Raw genomic sequence first — 12125 nt, 5'->3', positions numbered from 1 at the left:
GCAAGTAGGGTCGGCACAGCTATGGGGGAGCACAGCACTGCAGTAGGGTCGGCACTGCTATGGGGGGAGCACAGCACTGCATTAGGGTCGGCACTGCTATGGGGGGAGCACAGCACTGCAGTAGGGTCGGCACTGCTATGGGGAGCACAGCACTGCAGTAGGGTCGGCACTGCTATGGGGGGAGCACAGCACTGCGATCTGCCAGCTCTCTGCCCTTCCCCCTCTGCCGGAGCGCACGCGGCCCGGGGCCAGCCGGCTCGCGGCAAACCGTTCCGACTCCTTCCTTTTTTTTTCTTGTTCCCGGGGCTGTGCCCCCCTGTCACGGACTTCTGTCGAGGGATAACCTCGTGACAGAGCTGTCGGAGCGGGTCCAGAGGGGGCCGAGGATGCGCTGAGGGCCAAAGCAGCTCTCCTCGGAAGAAAGGCTGCAGGAGCCGGGGCTGTTCATCCTGGAGAAGAATCCGGGGGACAGCACGGTGGCCTTGCACTCCTTCGAGGGAGCTGACAGACAGGAGGGAGAGAGACTTGGTACGCGGGCAGGTTGTTACAGGACGGGGGCTACGGTTTTACACTGCAAGAAGGGAAACTGAGGTGTGCTGTGAAGAGGGAATTCTTTACAGGGAGGGCAGTGCGGCCGCGGCAGTGCTGCCCAGAGCACGGCGGCTGTCCCATCCCTGGAGGTGCCCAAAGCCGTGGGGGGGAGCTGGGTAACCCGAGCAGGTGGTGCAGCCAGCCCACGGCAGGGCTGGGGCTGGGGCTGGGGACGCCGAGAGGTTCCTTCCACCACCACCACAATTTGATGGGACGGTTTTATGAACCTTTCGATCCCGTGCAACCCATCCGTTCGTGCATGACGCGTTCTGTGATCTCGAAGGTCCCTGCAGTGCCACCCGTGCAATGATTCTGTCCTTCTGTCACCCAGATGTGGAGAGCCACCCCACCGCCCCTCAGTGCCAGCGGTGGGACTGGGTGAGGACCGGGAGCGTGACAAAAGCACCGGTGGGATTGGGTGGGGCACAGGGGACACTGCGTGGGGGGAGTGAGGGTGGGAATGGGCGCCAGGACGGACAGATGGCGCCTGGGGACAGCACTGATGGCACCGGGTCCTGGCTGGGACAGAGGCCATGGGCGGCTGGCGACATCGCAAGCAGCCAACAGCGAGGACAAGGACCCGAAAGGAACGGCGGCACCGTCCGATGGGGACAGCGGCGGTGTCCCCGAGGGCTGGCACTCACCCGTGCTGCACGCGGGCTGCCAGGGGTCCGTGCTGAGGACCCGTGGGGCGGTGGGATCGGGAGGGGCGGTGGGTCCCCAGGGGATAAAAGGGCAGTGGGGGATAAGGGGGTGTCCTTACAAAAGCAGACGCACTCAGCTTCTGAAGGTGACCTCGGGATTAGATTTATTGACCAAAGGCGCCAGGAGGTTGGAGAGAACTAGTCTGAATTTAGAGAGAGAAGCTGGAGCGAGGCCGCCGGGGAGGCTGTCAGGCATAGGATGGATGACGTGGTGGGCAACCCGGGAATGGATCCCCTGAGTTCCTCGGCCAGTGGGTGGGGAAAGGGAGCGTGTCTCATGTGGCCAGGAGGTAGGGACTGCAAGGGGTCGGAGCTTGGAGAACGTTTGAGAACTTCCACAGCAGTTTCTGCCTGTTGGCCGTCCCTTGAGTCCAAAACGTAAACCTGTTCCGAACCCCTCTATCACCTCCTTGAACATCCAACTATGGCCTAGCGATTCTGAACATCACGGTCTGCCCTCTGTGACATCACAGCCGCCTTCTGTGACATCACGGCTGCCCTCTGTGACATCACGGCTGCTCTCTGTGACATCACGCTGCTCTCTGTGACATCACAGCTGCCCTTTGTGACATCACAGCTGCCTCCGCCCACCGCCAAGGGCTGCAGCGTGGCGGAGCCCCAGTGGGCTCAGAGCTTTTGGGACCGCGGTGCTGAGAGGACGCGCTGCTTCCAGGGCTCAGCTATTGCAGAATGGCGAGGAGAAAGGCTGCGCAAACAAGGCGCCCAAGGGCGTCTAAGAGCTGCGCAGGGAGCCGGGCTGTGGGCGAGGGCCAGCAGGTCCCCGCTGGGGACACATCAGTGCAGAGGCAAAGGTACGAGGCGGGTGGAACCCGCAGGGGGCATCGGGCTGGGGGCAAGCACGCACACAGCCCTCGGTGGCCCGGGGAGCGGGGCAGCCGGGGGAAGCCTCTGGCTTGACCCCGCTGGAGGCCGAGGCTGGGTGGTGCTGAGAGATGGCTCAGGCTGGCAGCCGGGACGGCAGAGCAGAATGGAGCTGTGCTGCCTCAGGCAGGGCACCGCCACTGCGAGCCTGGAAAGCCCTCTCTAAAGGTGGGGTGGGGAGCGTGGGGACCCCAGAGAACAGCCCCCACCCGCGCTGCCCTCTCGCTGCCGCCGGGATGGAGCCGGGAGGCATCCCAAGGCCCGTCCTCTGGGAGGGCCTCTGCGGAGGCTGCTGCTGCCTGCCTCGGCTCTCACGCAGTGGGACCGGTGCTCAGCCACGCTCTTTCCTCCCGCAGAAGCCTCCCTGAGCCGGCGGAATTGAGCAGGCCTTTATCAGCACCAGCTCCTGCCTCCGCTGGCCAACAGCCTTCAGTGTGGCGTGAGAGCCAAAAGAATGGGAAGGCACCTGGCTGCTGCTGCTTCAGAGCACAAGATGAGCCTGTTCAGAGCGTTCATTGTACTGTCCGTGGTCTCCCTTGGTGAGTTCTGATGAGCAAACATCCCGCAGCGACCCTGGGGCTGTGCTGGATGATGTCAGTGTGAGCAGAGGCCTCCAGAGGCACTGGAGCACCAGTGTGGCACCTTCTGCCTTCCTATCCTGGCCGCTTGCTTGCTCCAGAGCTGCTCTCCACCACTGGGTCCCACTCAGCCCGAGAGCTGCTGCGGTCCCCCCAGCGTTAGGGTGTGGACCGAGTAGGACCCCACGGCCCTGGTGCCGCTTCTCCAGGACATCCTCGAGTCGGCCTTGCTTTGGCCTCACTGTAGGGCTGGCGTTCTGCCCGCCACGCTGCTTTCGGTGCCACCGGGTGCACCCAGGGGAAATGGGAGCAGCTCTGGGCACCGAGCTGCACGGCCACGGGGCTGCAGTGCCCTGAAGGATGTGGGCAGAGACATGTCCTCAGTCCGCACCATTCCCGACATCCTCCGCTCACCTGCGGCTTCCCAGGCTCCGAGGAAAAGCCAGCATGAGATCAGGGACCAGAAGCAACCCCTGTACTTACGACCTTCTCTCTGCCTTGTCAAATTGCAGGAGCCACCTGCGCGCATCTCCTTGCGTCTTTGGGGACGCTCCAGAAAACACAGGAAGACAGCGTGGCACAGGTCAGTGTCCGTGGGCTCGGACATCCTTCCCCAGTCCTGGCCTCTTGTGCCGGCCAGCACGAGCTCACAGCCCTCTGGACGCGGCTTGCCTTGCGTGTCAGACCTCCGGGTGCTGGCAGTCACGCTGAGCTGCGCGCTGACGTGGTCGTGTCCTGACATCGTTTCTTGTCTTCCCCTGGGGATAAAGGCAGTGTCTGAGCTGAGAGCACAGCAGGACTGCTATCAGATGCCTGACTGGGCATGGAAGAGCAATGGTGAGGACAGAGGACACAGGCAGGCAAGCCCTGCTACCCTCAGCTTCTCCACGTCTGCCGCCTCTTGCACTCACCTCCTCCCCATCATTACAGGTGCTGCCATCGACCTCCAGAGAACTTCTCCTACCTATACATTTAAGTGCTGGTTTTGCTGGCTCCACCATTTCATCGTCCCCGTGAATCCTCCGGATACCATCTTGCAGGTATCGTGGCGGCCATCAGCAGTGCTGCTTGCACCCCTCGCTCCCCCTCGGGGGTCTCCCCTCAGCCCCGGCGTGTTGCTCAAGCCGTGAAGCCAAAGGTCCGATACGGGGCTGGGGGTGCTGGCAATCGCTGGCTCCCCTCAGGAGGGCACCTGAGCTGAACTGCTGTGTGAGGCCCACACTCCTCAGTCCCAGCTGGGTGAGAGATCTCCTCCCCGCCGACACCTCAGTGCCGCAGCCATCCCACCTGCCCCTCTGTGGGGGTAGAGCTGGGGGCCAGCAGAGCCAGTGCTGGAGAGAGAGAGATGGTCCCACTGCGACGCTTTCCCAGCCACCGTCTTCCCCTTTTCAGTGACACCGAGAGCCCCTTTGTCGGGCAGGGAATTAAGGCCCTGTGTTTCTGCCCGATTCCTCACACGTAAGCCGCTCTCAAGCAGAAGCGCGACCCGCAGACACTCGCCGCCTTTGCCTTTAGCTGCACCTGGAGTGCTGTGGCCCCAGCGCTCTCTCCTACTTCTCTGCTCTCCCATTCTGTTTGCAGCCGGGTGTTTCACCAGGAGAATGCTGGCCCATGCAGGGACATCAGGGCCAGGTTGTCATCAGGTTGCCAGCTGAAATCCTGCCCGCTTGTGTCACTCTGCGACACGTCGACCCAGAGCTGACTCCAGCTGGCTTCTCCAGCAGCGCCCCGGGAGAATTTGCTGTCTTTGTAAGTCCCTACTTGGCTCTTTTGCCTGGGATCTGGGCACAGGACAGTGCCGGAGCAGGGACTGGCTTGCTTTTGGGCATCCTCCCGAGCCCTGCGTCCTGCTGTCTCCCGAGCACTGCAGTGCCCCCAGGGGATGTTTCCTAAGTTGGAGAGGTGGGATCCTTCTTAAGCCTTGTTCGGCAAGCATCTCGGGGTTCTTGATGAAACCTCGAGGTGGAGACTGAGCTCCAGCAAAAGCAGTGCTGGGCTACTGCCCGAGCCCCAGGGCAGGGGGGTGGACAGCACACACCTTTGCTCTTGGTGGCACGAACCTGAGCATCAATCCTTGTGCTTTGCTTGCAAGGGACTGGATGTGGACAGCGAAGAGGAGGTTCCGCTTGGCTCATTCAGCTTTAATGTGCGGAAAGCACCCTTACAGACCTTCCTGCTTGAGGTAGGACAGGGGCAGCACGCCAGGGAGGACGCCTGCTCCCTGCCCCTCCCTGTGTTCCCACATGCCTGCAACTGGAGCCCTCCTGAGCAACAGGAATGGGAATTTGAACCCCCATTCCTTTGTTCCTCCCCATTTCCTTTGCAGAATAATCATTCCAGAGCCTTTCGCTACATCAAGGTTCTGGTGAAGAGCAACTGGGGACATCCAGAATACACCTGCATTTACCGAGTGCAGGTGCATGGGAAGGTGGTGGAAAAAATGGCCATCTGAAATTGGACTTGTAAGATCGGAAATTGGACTTGTAAGATCGGAAATTGGATTTGTGGTCAAAAAAATAAAGACATTAACATCATCTCGAAGTGCGTCTGTGTTGAGATGGGGCGCAGCTACGTGGGGTGGGCAGCTCCTCATTCATCTCCAGCCTCCCAAAGCTCTGTGCCGGGCTCGCCGGTGCTCCCCTGACACCAACACGGCGACCGCTCGTCGCAACAGCCGGGCTGAGGCACAAACCCAGGCGGAGGGGCCACAGCCTTTCTGGGCTGACACGGGCAGCCAGATGGAGCTCTGAGGAGCGACCGAGCCGCCCAGCCCTCTGGCCGTGGGGAACTCCAGAACCTCCAGGCTGCGAGAGGAAATGGGCAGGCTGAGATGTGTCCAGCGCTCAGAGAGAGAGATTGACGCCTGGCGTCTGTGCCTGGGGAGATCGTGGAGCAGATCCTCCGGGAAAAGATGCTCAGGCACATGCGAGACGAGCCCTCCTCACCATCGTGTCCTCCTGGCTCCGGTACCAAGGACACCAAGCAGCGCGGTGCAGTCACCATTGGAGGAGGAAGGGACGGCATCCAGAGAGTGGGACTGGGGCAGGTTGGAGGAGTGTGCCCATGAGAACAGCACGAGCTTCGACACGGCCAAGGGCACGGTGCTGCTCCTGAGTCGGGGCAATGCCAAACGTGAGTACAGAGCAGGAGAAGAACTGAGTGCGAGCAGCCCTGCGGAGAGGGACTTGGGGTCCTGGTGGACAGGAGACGTCACACCAGCCATCAGCGTGCCCAAACGGCCAAGAAGGCCAGGGGCATCCTGGCTCCTCTCGGAAGCAGTGTGGCCAGCTGGCCTGGAGAAGAGATTGCCCTCTGCAGCCAGCACTGGTGGGACTGCACCGTCACCGGTTTGTGGGTCGCTTCGGCCCAGTTCTGTGACTAATACGGCCCATCCAGCCCCATCTGGAGCCCTGCACCCGGGCCTGGGCGCCCAGCACATGAGAGACGTGCAGCTGTCAGAGCGGGTCCAGAGGGGGCCGCGAGGACGCGCTGAGGGCTGCAGCAGCTCTCCTCCAAAGAAAGGCTGAAGGAGCCGGGGCTGTTCATCCTGGGGAAGGATCTGGGAGGCCAGCAAATTGCTTCCTTCCTTCTCTTTGATCAGTTCAGCCTTCTGTTGAGGACCTTGGGAACCATTTCAGCTAAAAATTCAGCAAACTCGCATCCATTGTGCACAGTCCCCTTTAGTTACTGGGGCACCCACATACTGCAGTAAAGTTCCACCCTGGGATGGAGGAACCCTCGTCTCAGGATCACGAGCTGACCGGTTCTCAGAAATCACTGGGCTGTTCTCACAACCCTGGGTAACACTGTCCAGCTTGACTGCGTCCCTATTTTTGTTGTTGTTATTATTATTATTATTATTATTATTTTCCGTCTTGGGGTTTTTCTATTCAAAGGCAAATAACTTTAAGCTTACTTATTTATTAGTGGTGTTTTTTTTTTAATCGGCAAAATTGGAGTATTGCGTTGGCATTCACACTCAATTAATAATCCAAACTTCAAACAGTTACCTATTATTTCTTTCATCCTTCTATACCCACATATCCTCAAAGGGCACTGCTTCACCTTGACTTGGCTAGCTCTTGCTTTTAACTTAACTTCTATTTAGGGCTGCAAGTTTTATCTTTTTTTATTATTATTATTCCTATTTTTGGCTTTGCCAGGTATCCCCGATACCCACACTCCTAAGCATACCTTCTTTAAGGTTCCCGTAACTCCTGGGGGTCCAACCTTGTTTTTCCCAGTTTGTGTTAAAGCCAGACTTACAATTTTCAATCAGGTAATGCTGTTTGACCCTTAGCTCCACTTTTATTGAGTTTAATCTCTGCATCCGTTTGTTCTAGTAAGTCTTGCCAGAATAACAGTTTTGGAGAACCTGGCATGTACAAGGATTTATGCATTCCTACTTGCGTTCTCAGCCCATAGGTAATTGATCCCAGAAGGTAAGCTTCCTCTTGTTGGGCAGCAGCTCCTACTACTGTTGCAAAATCATCTACAGGTGGTGAGAGGCACCCATACCCACCAGAAAACAGAACTCTTTCTCCTGCTTCCCTAGCCACCCCCAGGAATTTTACGGACAGGCCCGGACCTTGCACCTTTGGGGGATTTATAGCCCATCCCCTCTGTTGTAAATAGGTGGTTAATGAATCCGCCGCCTGTCCTACTGCCTCCAGTGAGTCGGATGTCAGCAGGAGATCATCAGTGTAGTGATACAGGTTAACATCATCAGGTTTTCTCCAATCAGCCAGGTCACGCGCCACTGGATTGTGACAATACGTTGGTGAATGCACGTACCCCTGTGGCAGGACCTGAAAGGTCCACTGCCTGCCTCCCCACGTAAACGCAAACTGATCTTGCGATTCCTCAGCAATTGGGATACTGAAGAACGCATTTGCTAAATCTAGGACACAATGATAGGTTTTTATCTCCCTACTCAATGTGTCCAATAGGGAGGCAATATGGGGTACGGCCGCATGAATAGGTGGCGTGACCTTATTTAATTCCCTGTAATCCGCTGTTATTCTCCACGTGCCATCCGACTTTCGCACTGGCCATATGGGGGAATTATATGGGCTGTGGGCAGGTCTTATAACGCCCACTTTTTCTAATTCCTGCACTGTTTTTGATATTTCGTCCTGCCCACCCGGGAGTCCATACTGTCTCACATCAGTAATCCGGCGTGGTTTCGGCAGGCAAATGTTTCGCATGGCCTCTTAATATTGCCTGCACTGCCCGGATACTGATACATCTCTGTCCAAGTCTGAACTAGAGCCAGAACCCATAGAATATCTAAGCCCAAAATGTATTCCTGGACTGGGGCAATAGATACCTTATACTCCCGGGATGGGAGATGCCCAACCCCCAGCGTCAACCACGTCTGGGTTACAGGAATAGTCTGTCCCCCAAAACCACCAATCATCACTCTGTCTCCATGAAATTTGTTCGGATCTCCGTAAATAATTGATGTTTCTGCTCCAGTATCAACTAGTGCCATAACTCTCTGGACATTCTTCCGGGACCAGTATATCATTAACTCTACATAGGGCCTCCGGTCCCGTCTGGAGGCCCTAGGGGGGACTGACATCCCTGGTCACGCCATGAACTGGGCCAAAGTCAAGTCTTTTGCTTCAGGTGGTTCAGGCATTGTAGCCCGAGGCACCTGAAGGGGCTTTTTTTTTCTGGTGGGAAAGATGAAATCCTCTAAATTCCATGTCGTCATTGGTACTGTTCCTGTAACTCTTACCCTTGGCTTCTTAGGGTAGCTGAAGGAGGATGTGATTGGGCTGGCGGTTGATCTTAGCAAATTGGACCCCAGCCCGAATAAGGTCATTAAACATTTGTTTCCGTGAGGCCCCGACTGAGAGTTCCGCACAGGTGGCCTCTTGGTTTTAACTACTGGAGACTACTAGAAGAAGCACCTCTGCTTCTTCTACCACTCGGATATTGCGCTTCGGGCGCAGACGCTCCATCTCCCCCAGATCAGCTACTATCTGGGCAGCCTGTTGAACCACGGCTTCCGAGGTCACCAGAGGGTTTAATATAGAAACTAAGGTCTCATACAGGTGGGAAGGGGTCTGTTGTAAGATTAAATCTCGCACACCTGCCGAGAACTTGGTCATATCCGGGCTATCAAACGAGTCTTCGTATATCGCTTTTCTCATGCCTAATTCACGAATGTAATTCTGAAGGTCCTCCACGGAGGACCATAGTCCTGTGTTTAATGGAATGTCTGTTTTGTTTGGCCAGACCATACGGCATGGTGCCATTAACCAATCTATTATTGAATGGTTCTCACTGCTATACTGGACAGCAGCGTACAGTCTCTGCCTGACAGCAGGGTGTACCGTTACGGTGGCCAGCTTTGCCACTTCTGGCCCATTAACCAAGACACTTTCCACCCCTGAATCCCATACCCCGAGCAGCCATGCAGGTACACTCTCTCTTGGCCTCTGCCGAAATGGCTGCACCACATCAGTCAATTCGGTTAGAGTATATGGCCTAGCTGTTACGTGTAAATGCGTTTGGGCAGGGGCCGTTGGTCAGGGGGCACCCCTGCCGGTCTGTCTGGTACTTGTTTTGTCTTTTGAGTTATTATAGGACGGAGTTCCAGGGGCTCTGCCATAAGTGGAACCTCTAGATCTGACTTAGAACTCCTGTTTTCCTGCTCAACCAGGTCCGCTACTTCAGAGGTACGACTATCATCCACTGAAATACTACGGACCTGACCTACAGACTGTAAAATTGGGTTTTTTCCTGTTAATACACTAAGCTCCTGTTCAATTTGTCAATACGAGCTTTTAATAGCTGATTTTCATTCTCTAAGGTATCTGATCTTGTCTCAGCTTGATTTAAGGCATTTAACAGTGGCCATGCCACTGGGGATGCAGCTAATTGCCTTTCTTTTGTGGTTAGGATGTCTCTGTCTAGTCCCTGAAAGTATTCTGTCATGCGTACTGGGGAAATATTCCCCAAAGTACGCAGGGGACCCCATTTCTCAATTATGGTCGCTAACTGATAATAAGGAGATCCCAGAAACCCTGGGATCTGCCCAGGGATCATTTTATCTAGGGGAATGGTGTTCTCCCCCTTGACCCACTTATAGAAATTCCACAAAAAAGCCAGGATATAAACTATATTTGGCCTGCCTGGCTCGCCAACTGTACAATCAATGAAAACACAGATGGGGTACTATATCCAGGAGCTTGGCTGATCTCCTGTAATTATTATACTGGAGTAGGAAAAGACAGACACTCACCCTATCCTGGGCTCACTGCAAAACTCCCGTGGAGCGGATCTCCAGCAGAGACCCTTCCCCACTGCTGGTCAGCTCTTCCATGGCTCTAGGAGAAGTGCAGCCAGGCTCCACCCCCTCCTGCAGCACAGCTGAATTGCCTTCACCTGTGCTCCGTGGCTGGCTCACTGCTCGCCTCAGGTGATCAATCAGAGGTTCAGGCCGTGACTCAGCAGCCCCATACGCAAACTCATCTACAGGTGGTGAGAGGCACTCATACCCACCAGGAAACAGAACTCTTTCTCCTGCTTCCCTAGCTGCAGTTTAACCAGTGAATTTGAGAGGGTAAACTTCTCAGAATCCCATCCTGCAAATTCTGCATTCTCACTCTGATTAGCAAAAGAGCTTGGGAGATGGAAACGAGTCCAGCAGACATGGAGGGAGAAAAACAACAGGTTGTAACTATTCATGCCAGACACACCCTTTCAACATCATAACCACCATTCGGCCCCGCACAGCCCAACAGAACCCCACACAGCCGCCCACAGAACCCTCCACAGCCCCCCCGCAGAACCCCACACAGCCCTGCACAGCCCCGCGGGCGCGGCGCGGCGCCGGGACGCGGAGTTTCAACGCAGCGACGCCCTCACCTGAGCCCAAGCCGCGGCCTTTCCGCTTCTTGGCCTTCTCCTTCAGCTTATGGATGCTCTCTGCGGAAAGACGGCCGGTCAGGGCCGGGCAGCCCGAGCGGGGGCAGGGCGGGGCGTACCGGGGAGCGGGGAACGGGAGCAGAGCCGCACCGCCCGCCCGCCCGCCGGGCCTCGGCCGCCCTCACCGTCGCCGTCCTCGTCCATGGCGAAGTCCTCGCCGCTCGGCTCGCCCAGATCCACAACGTCCGCCACCTTGCCGCGCTCTCCCCAACCGCCTTGCGCTGCACGACGGGAAACGCGCCGCAAGCGGGGTGGTGCCGCGCGCGGGAAATGCGGCGGCGTAGCGCACGGGCCGTGGCGTGGGGTGCCGCCGTCTTGGGGAGGACAGAGGCGGAGGGAGAGGGGCGGGAGCGCGCGCGGCGCCATCTTGGGGAGCTCCAAGCGGCCACTGGAACAGACGCGCCCCATAGAAATCCCACGGAGCAGACCCCAAAAGTACACACGCACCCCATAGATACCACACAGACATCCCAAGGAACAGTGGCTCTGGGCCTCCACCCCACAAACACACATACCCCATGGATGTGCCCCATGGATGCCCCATGGATACGCCCTGGAGACCCCACAGATACCCTATGGCTGCCCCATGGACACCCCATAGAGAGCCATAGATAACCCATGGATACCCTATGGACACCCCATGCATGTCCCATAGATAACCCATGGATGCCCCATGGACACCCCATGGATGCCCCATAGATACCCCATGGAAGCCGCATGGATACCCCTTGGGGACCCCACAGATACCCTATGGATACCCTATGGATGTCCCATGGATCCCCATAGGTACATCAAGGAGCAGGGGGACTCCAGGGTCCTGCCCAGAAAAAACACGTGTACCCACAGATAGCCCATAGACCCCAAAGATGCCCCACAGATACCCCAAAGAGCAGGGTGGCTACGAGGCCTCAGCCCCACAGAAAGGAGTGTATCCCATAGATACCCACAGACACCCCACACATACCCCTTGGATACCCCATGGCGCAGGGTGGCTCTGGGGTTCTGCCCAGCAAAACCACGTGTACCCCATAGATATCCCATAGACACCCCACAGATCCCCCACATTGGAGTGGTTTATAGTATAAAACCATGGATTCAAAAGGCAGCGCTTGGTGTGTGAGCAACGATGTGTGCGGAAACTGCTATGGGGTGAGCACAGCACTGCAGTAGGGTCGGCACTGCTATGGGGGGAGCACAGCACTGCAGTAGGGTCGGCACTGCTATGGGGGGAGCACAGCACTGCAGTAGGGTCGGCACTGCTATGGGGGGAGCACAGCACTGCAGTAGGGTCGGCACTGCTATGGGGGGCAGCACCAGCCACTGCTATGGGGTGAGCACAGCACTGCAGTAGGGTCGGCACTGCTATGGAGTGAGCACAGCACTGCAGTAGAGGTCGGCACTGCTATGGGGTGAGCACAGCACTGCAGTA

At 57.0% G+C, this 12125-nt stretch overlaps 2 protein-coding genes across 3 annotated transcripts; one reads left to right on the top strand and one right to left on the bottom strand.

The window, feature by feature from the left end:
• Window positions 1-1835: 1835 nt before the first annotated feature.
• On the bottom strand, window positions 1836-11629 carry LOC146542730 (uncharacterized). 2 transcript variants are annotated; one of them, XR_014879806.1, is made up of 4 exons: window positions 10822-11629; window positions 10637-10696; window positions 10011-10391; window positions 5719-5865 (listed from the first exon to the last, which is right to left on the bottom strand). XR_014879806.1 is itself a non-coding variant. In XM_085209775.1 (3 exons), the coding sequence occupies exons 1-3, from the start codon at window positions 11207-11209 to the stop codon at window positions 3458-3460; spliced, it is 504 nt and encodes a 167-aa protein (XP_085065901.1). In that variant the 5' UTR covers window positions 11210-11626; the 3' UTR covers window positions 1836-3457. The 2 variants fall into 2 exon arrangements, 1 of the variants encoding a protein (XP_085065901.1); XM_085209775.1 differs by lacking the exons at window positions 5719-5865; window positions 10011-10391 and adding an exon at window positions 1836-3513 and having other exon boundaries at window positions 10822-11626.
• Window positions 4367-5215, top strand: LOC146542731 (sperm-associated antigen 4 protein-like). The gene is made up of 3 exons (XM_085209776.1): window positions 4367-4504; window positions 4848-4937; window positions 5082-5215. Exons 1-3 carry the CDS (start codon window positions 4367-4369, stop codon window positions 5205-5207), a joined length of 354 nt encoding a protein of 117 aa, XP_085065902.1. The 3' UTR covers window positions 5208-5215.
• Window positions 11630-12125: the final 496 nt, after the last annotated feature.

The sequence above is a fragment of the Meleagris gallopavo genome, chromosome 27, assembly GCF_905368555.1.
Source record: "Meleagris gallopavo chromosome 27, MGAL_WU_HG_1.1, whole genome shotgun sequence".
Lineage (NCBI taxonomy): Eukaryota > Metazoa > Chordata > Aves > Galliformes > Phasianidae > Meleagris > Meleagris gallopavo.
The sequence above is the reverse complement of the archived record's forward strand: the minus strand, read 5'-3'. Positions and strand labels throughout refer to the sequence as shown.

Excerpts from the sequence above, each read along its gene's own strand:
- LOC146542731 (XM_085209776.1), top strand. The coding sequence starts at position 4,367 with ATGCAGGGACATCAGGGCCAGGTTGTCATCAGGTTGCCAGCTGAAATC. Across the intron at positions 4,505-4,847 it reads CGGGAGAATTTGCTGTCTTT|GGACTGGATGTGGACAGCGA; the intron begins GTAAGTCCCTAC and ends TTTGCTTGCAAG. Across the intron at positions 4,938-5,081 it reads TACAGACCTTCCTGCTTGAG|AATAATCATTCCAGAGCCTT; the intron begins GTAGGACAGGGG and ends TTTCCTTTGCAG.
- LOC146542730 (XM_085209775.1), bottom strand. The coding sequence starts at position 11,209 with ATGTGTGTTTGTGGGGTGGAGGCCCAGAGCCACTGTTCCTTGGGATGT. Across the intron at positions 10,697-10,821 it reads CATGGACGAGGACGGCGACG|AGAGCATCCATAAGCTGAAG; the intron begins GTGAGGGCGGCC and ends GTCTTTCCGCAG. Across the intron at positions 3,514-10,636 it reads AGGCCGCGGCTTGGGCTCAG|GGGAAGACAAGAAACGATGT; the intron begins GTGAGGGCGTCG and ends CTTTATCCCCAG.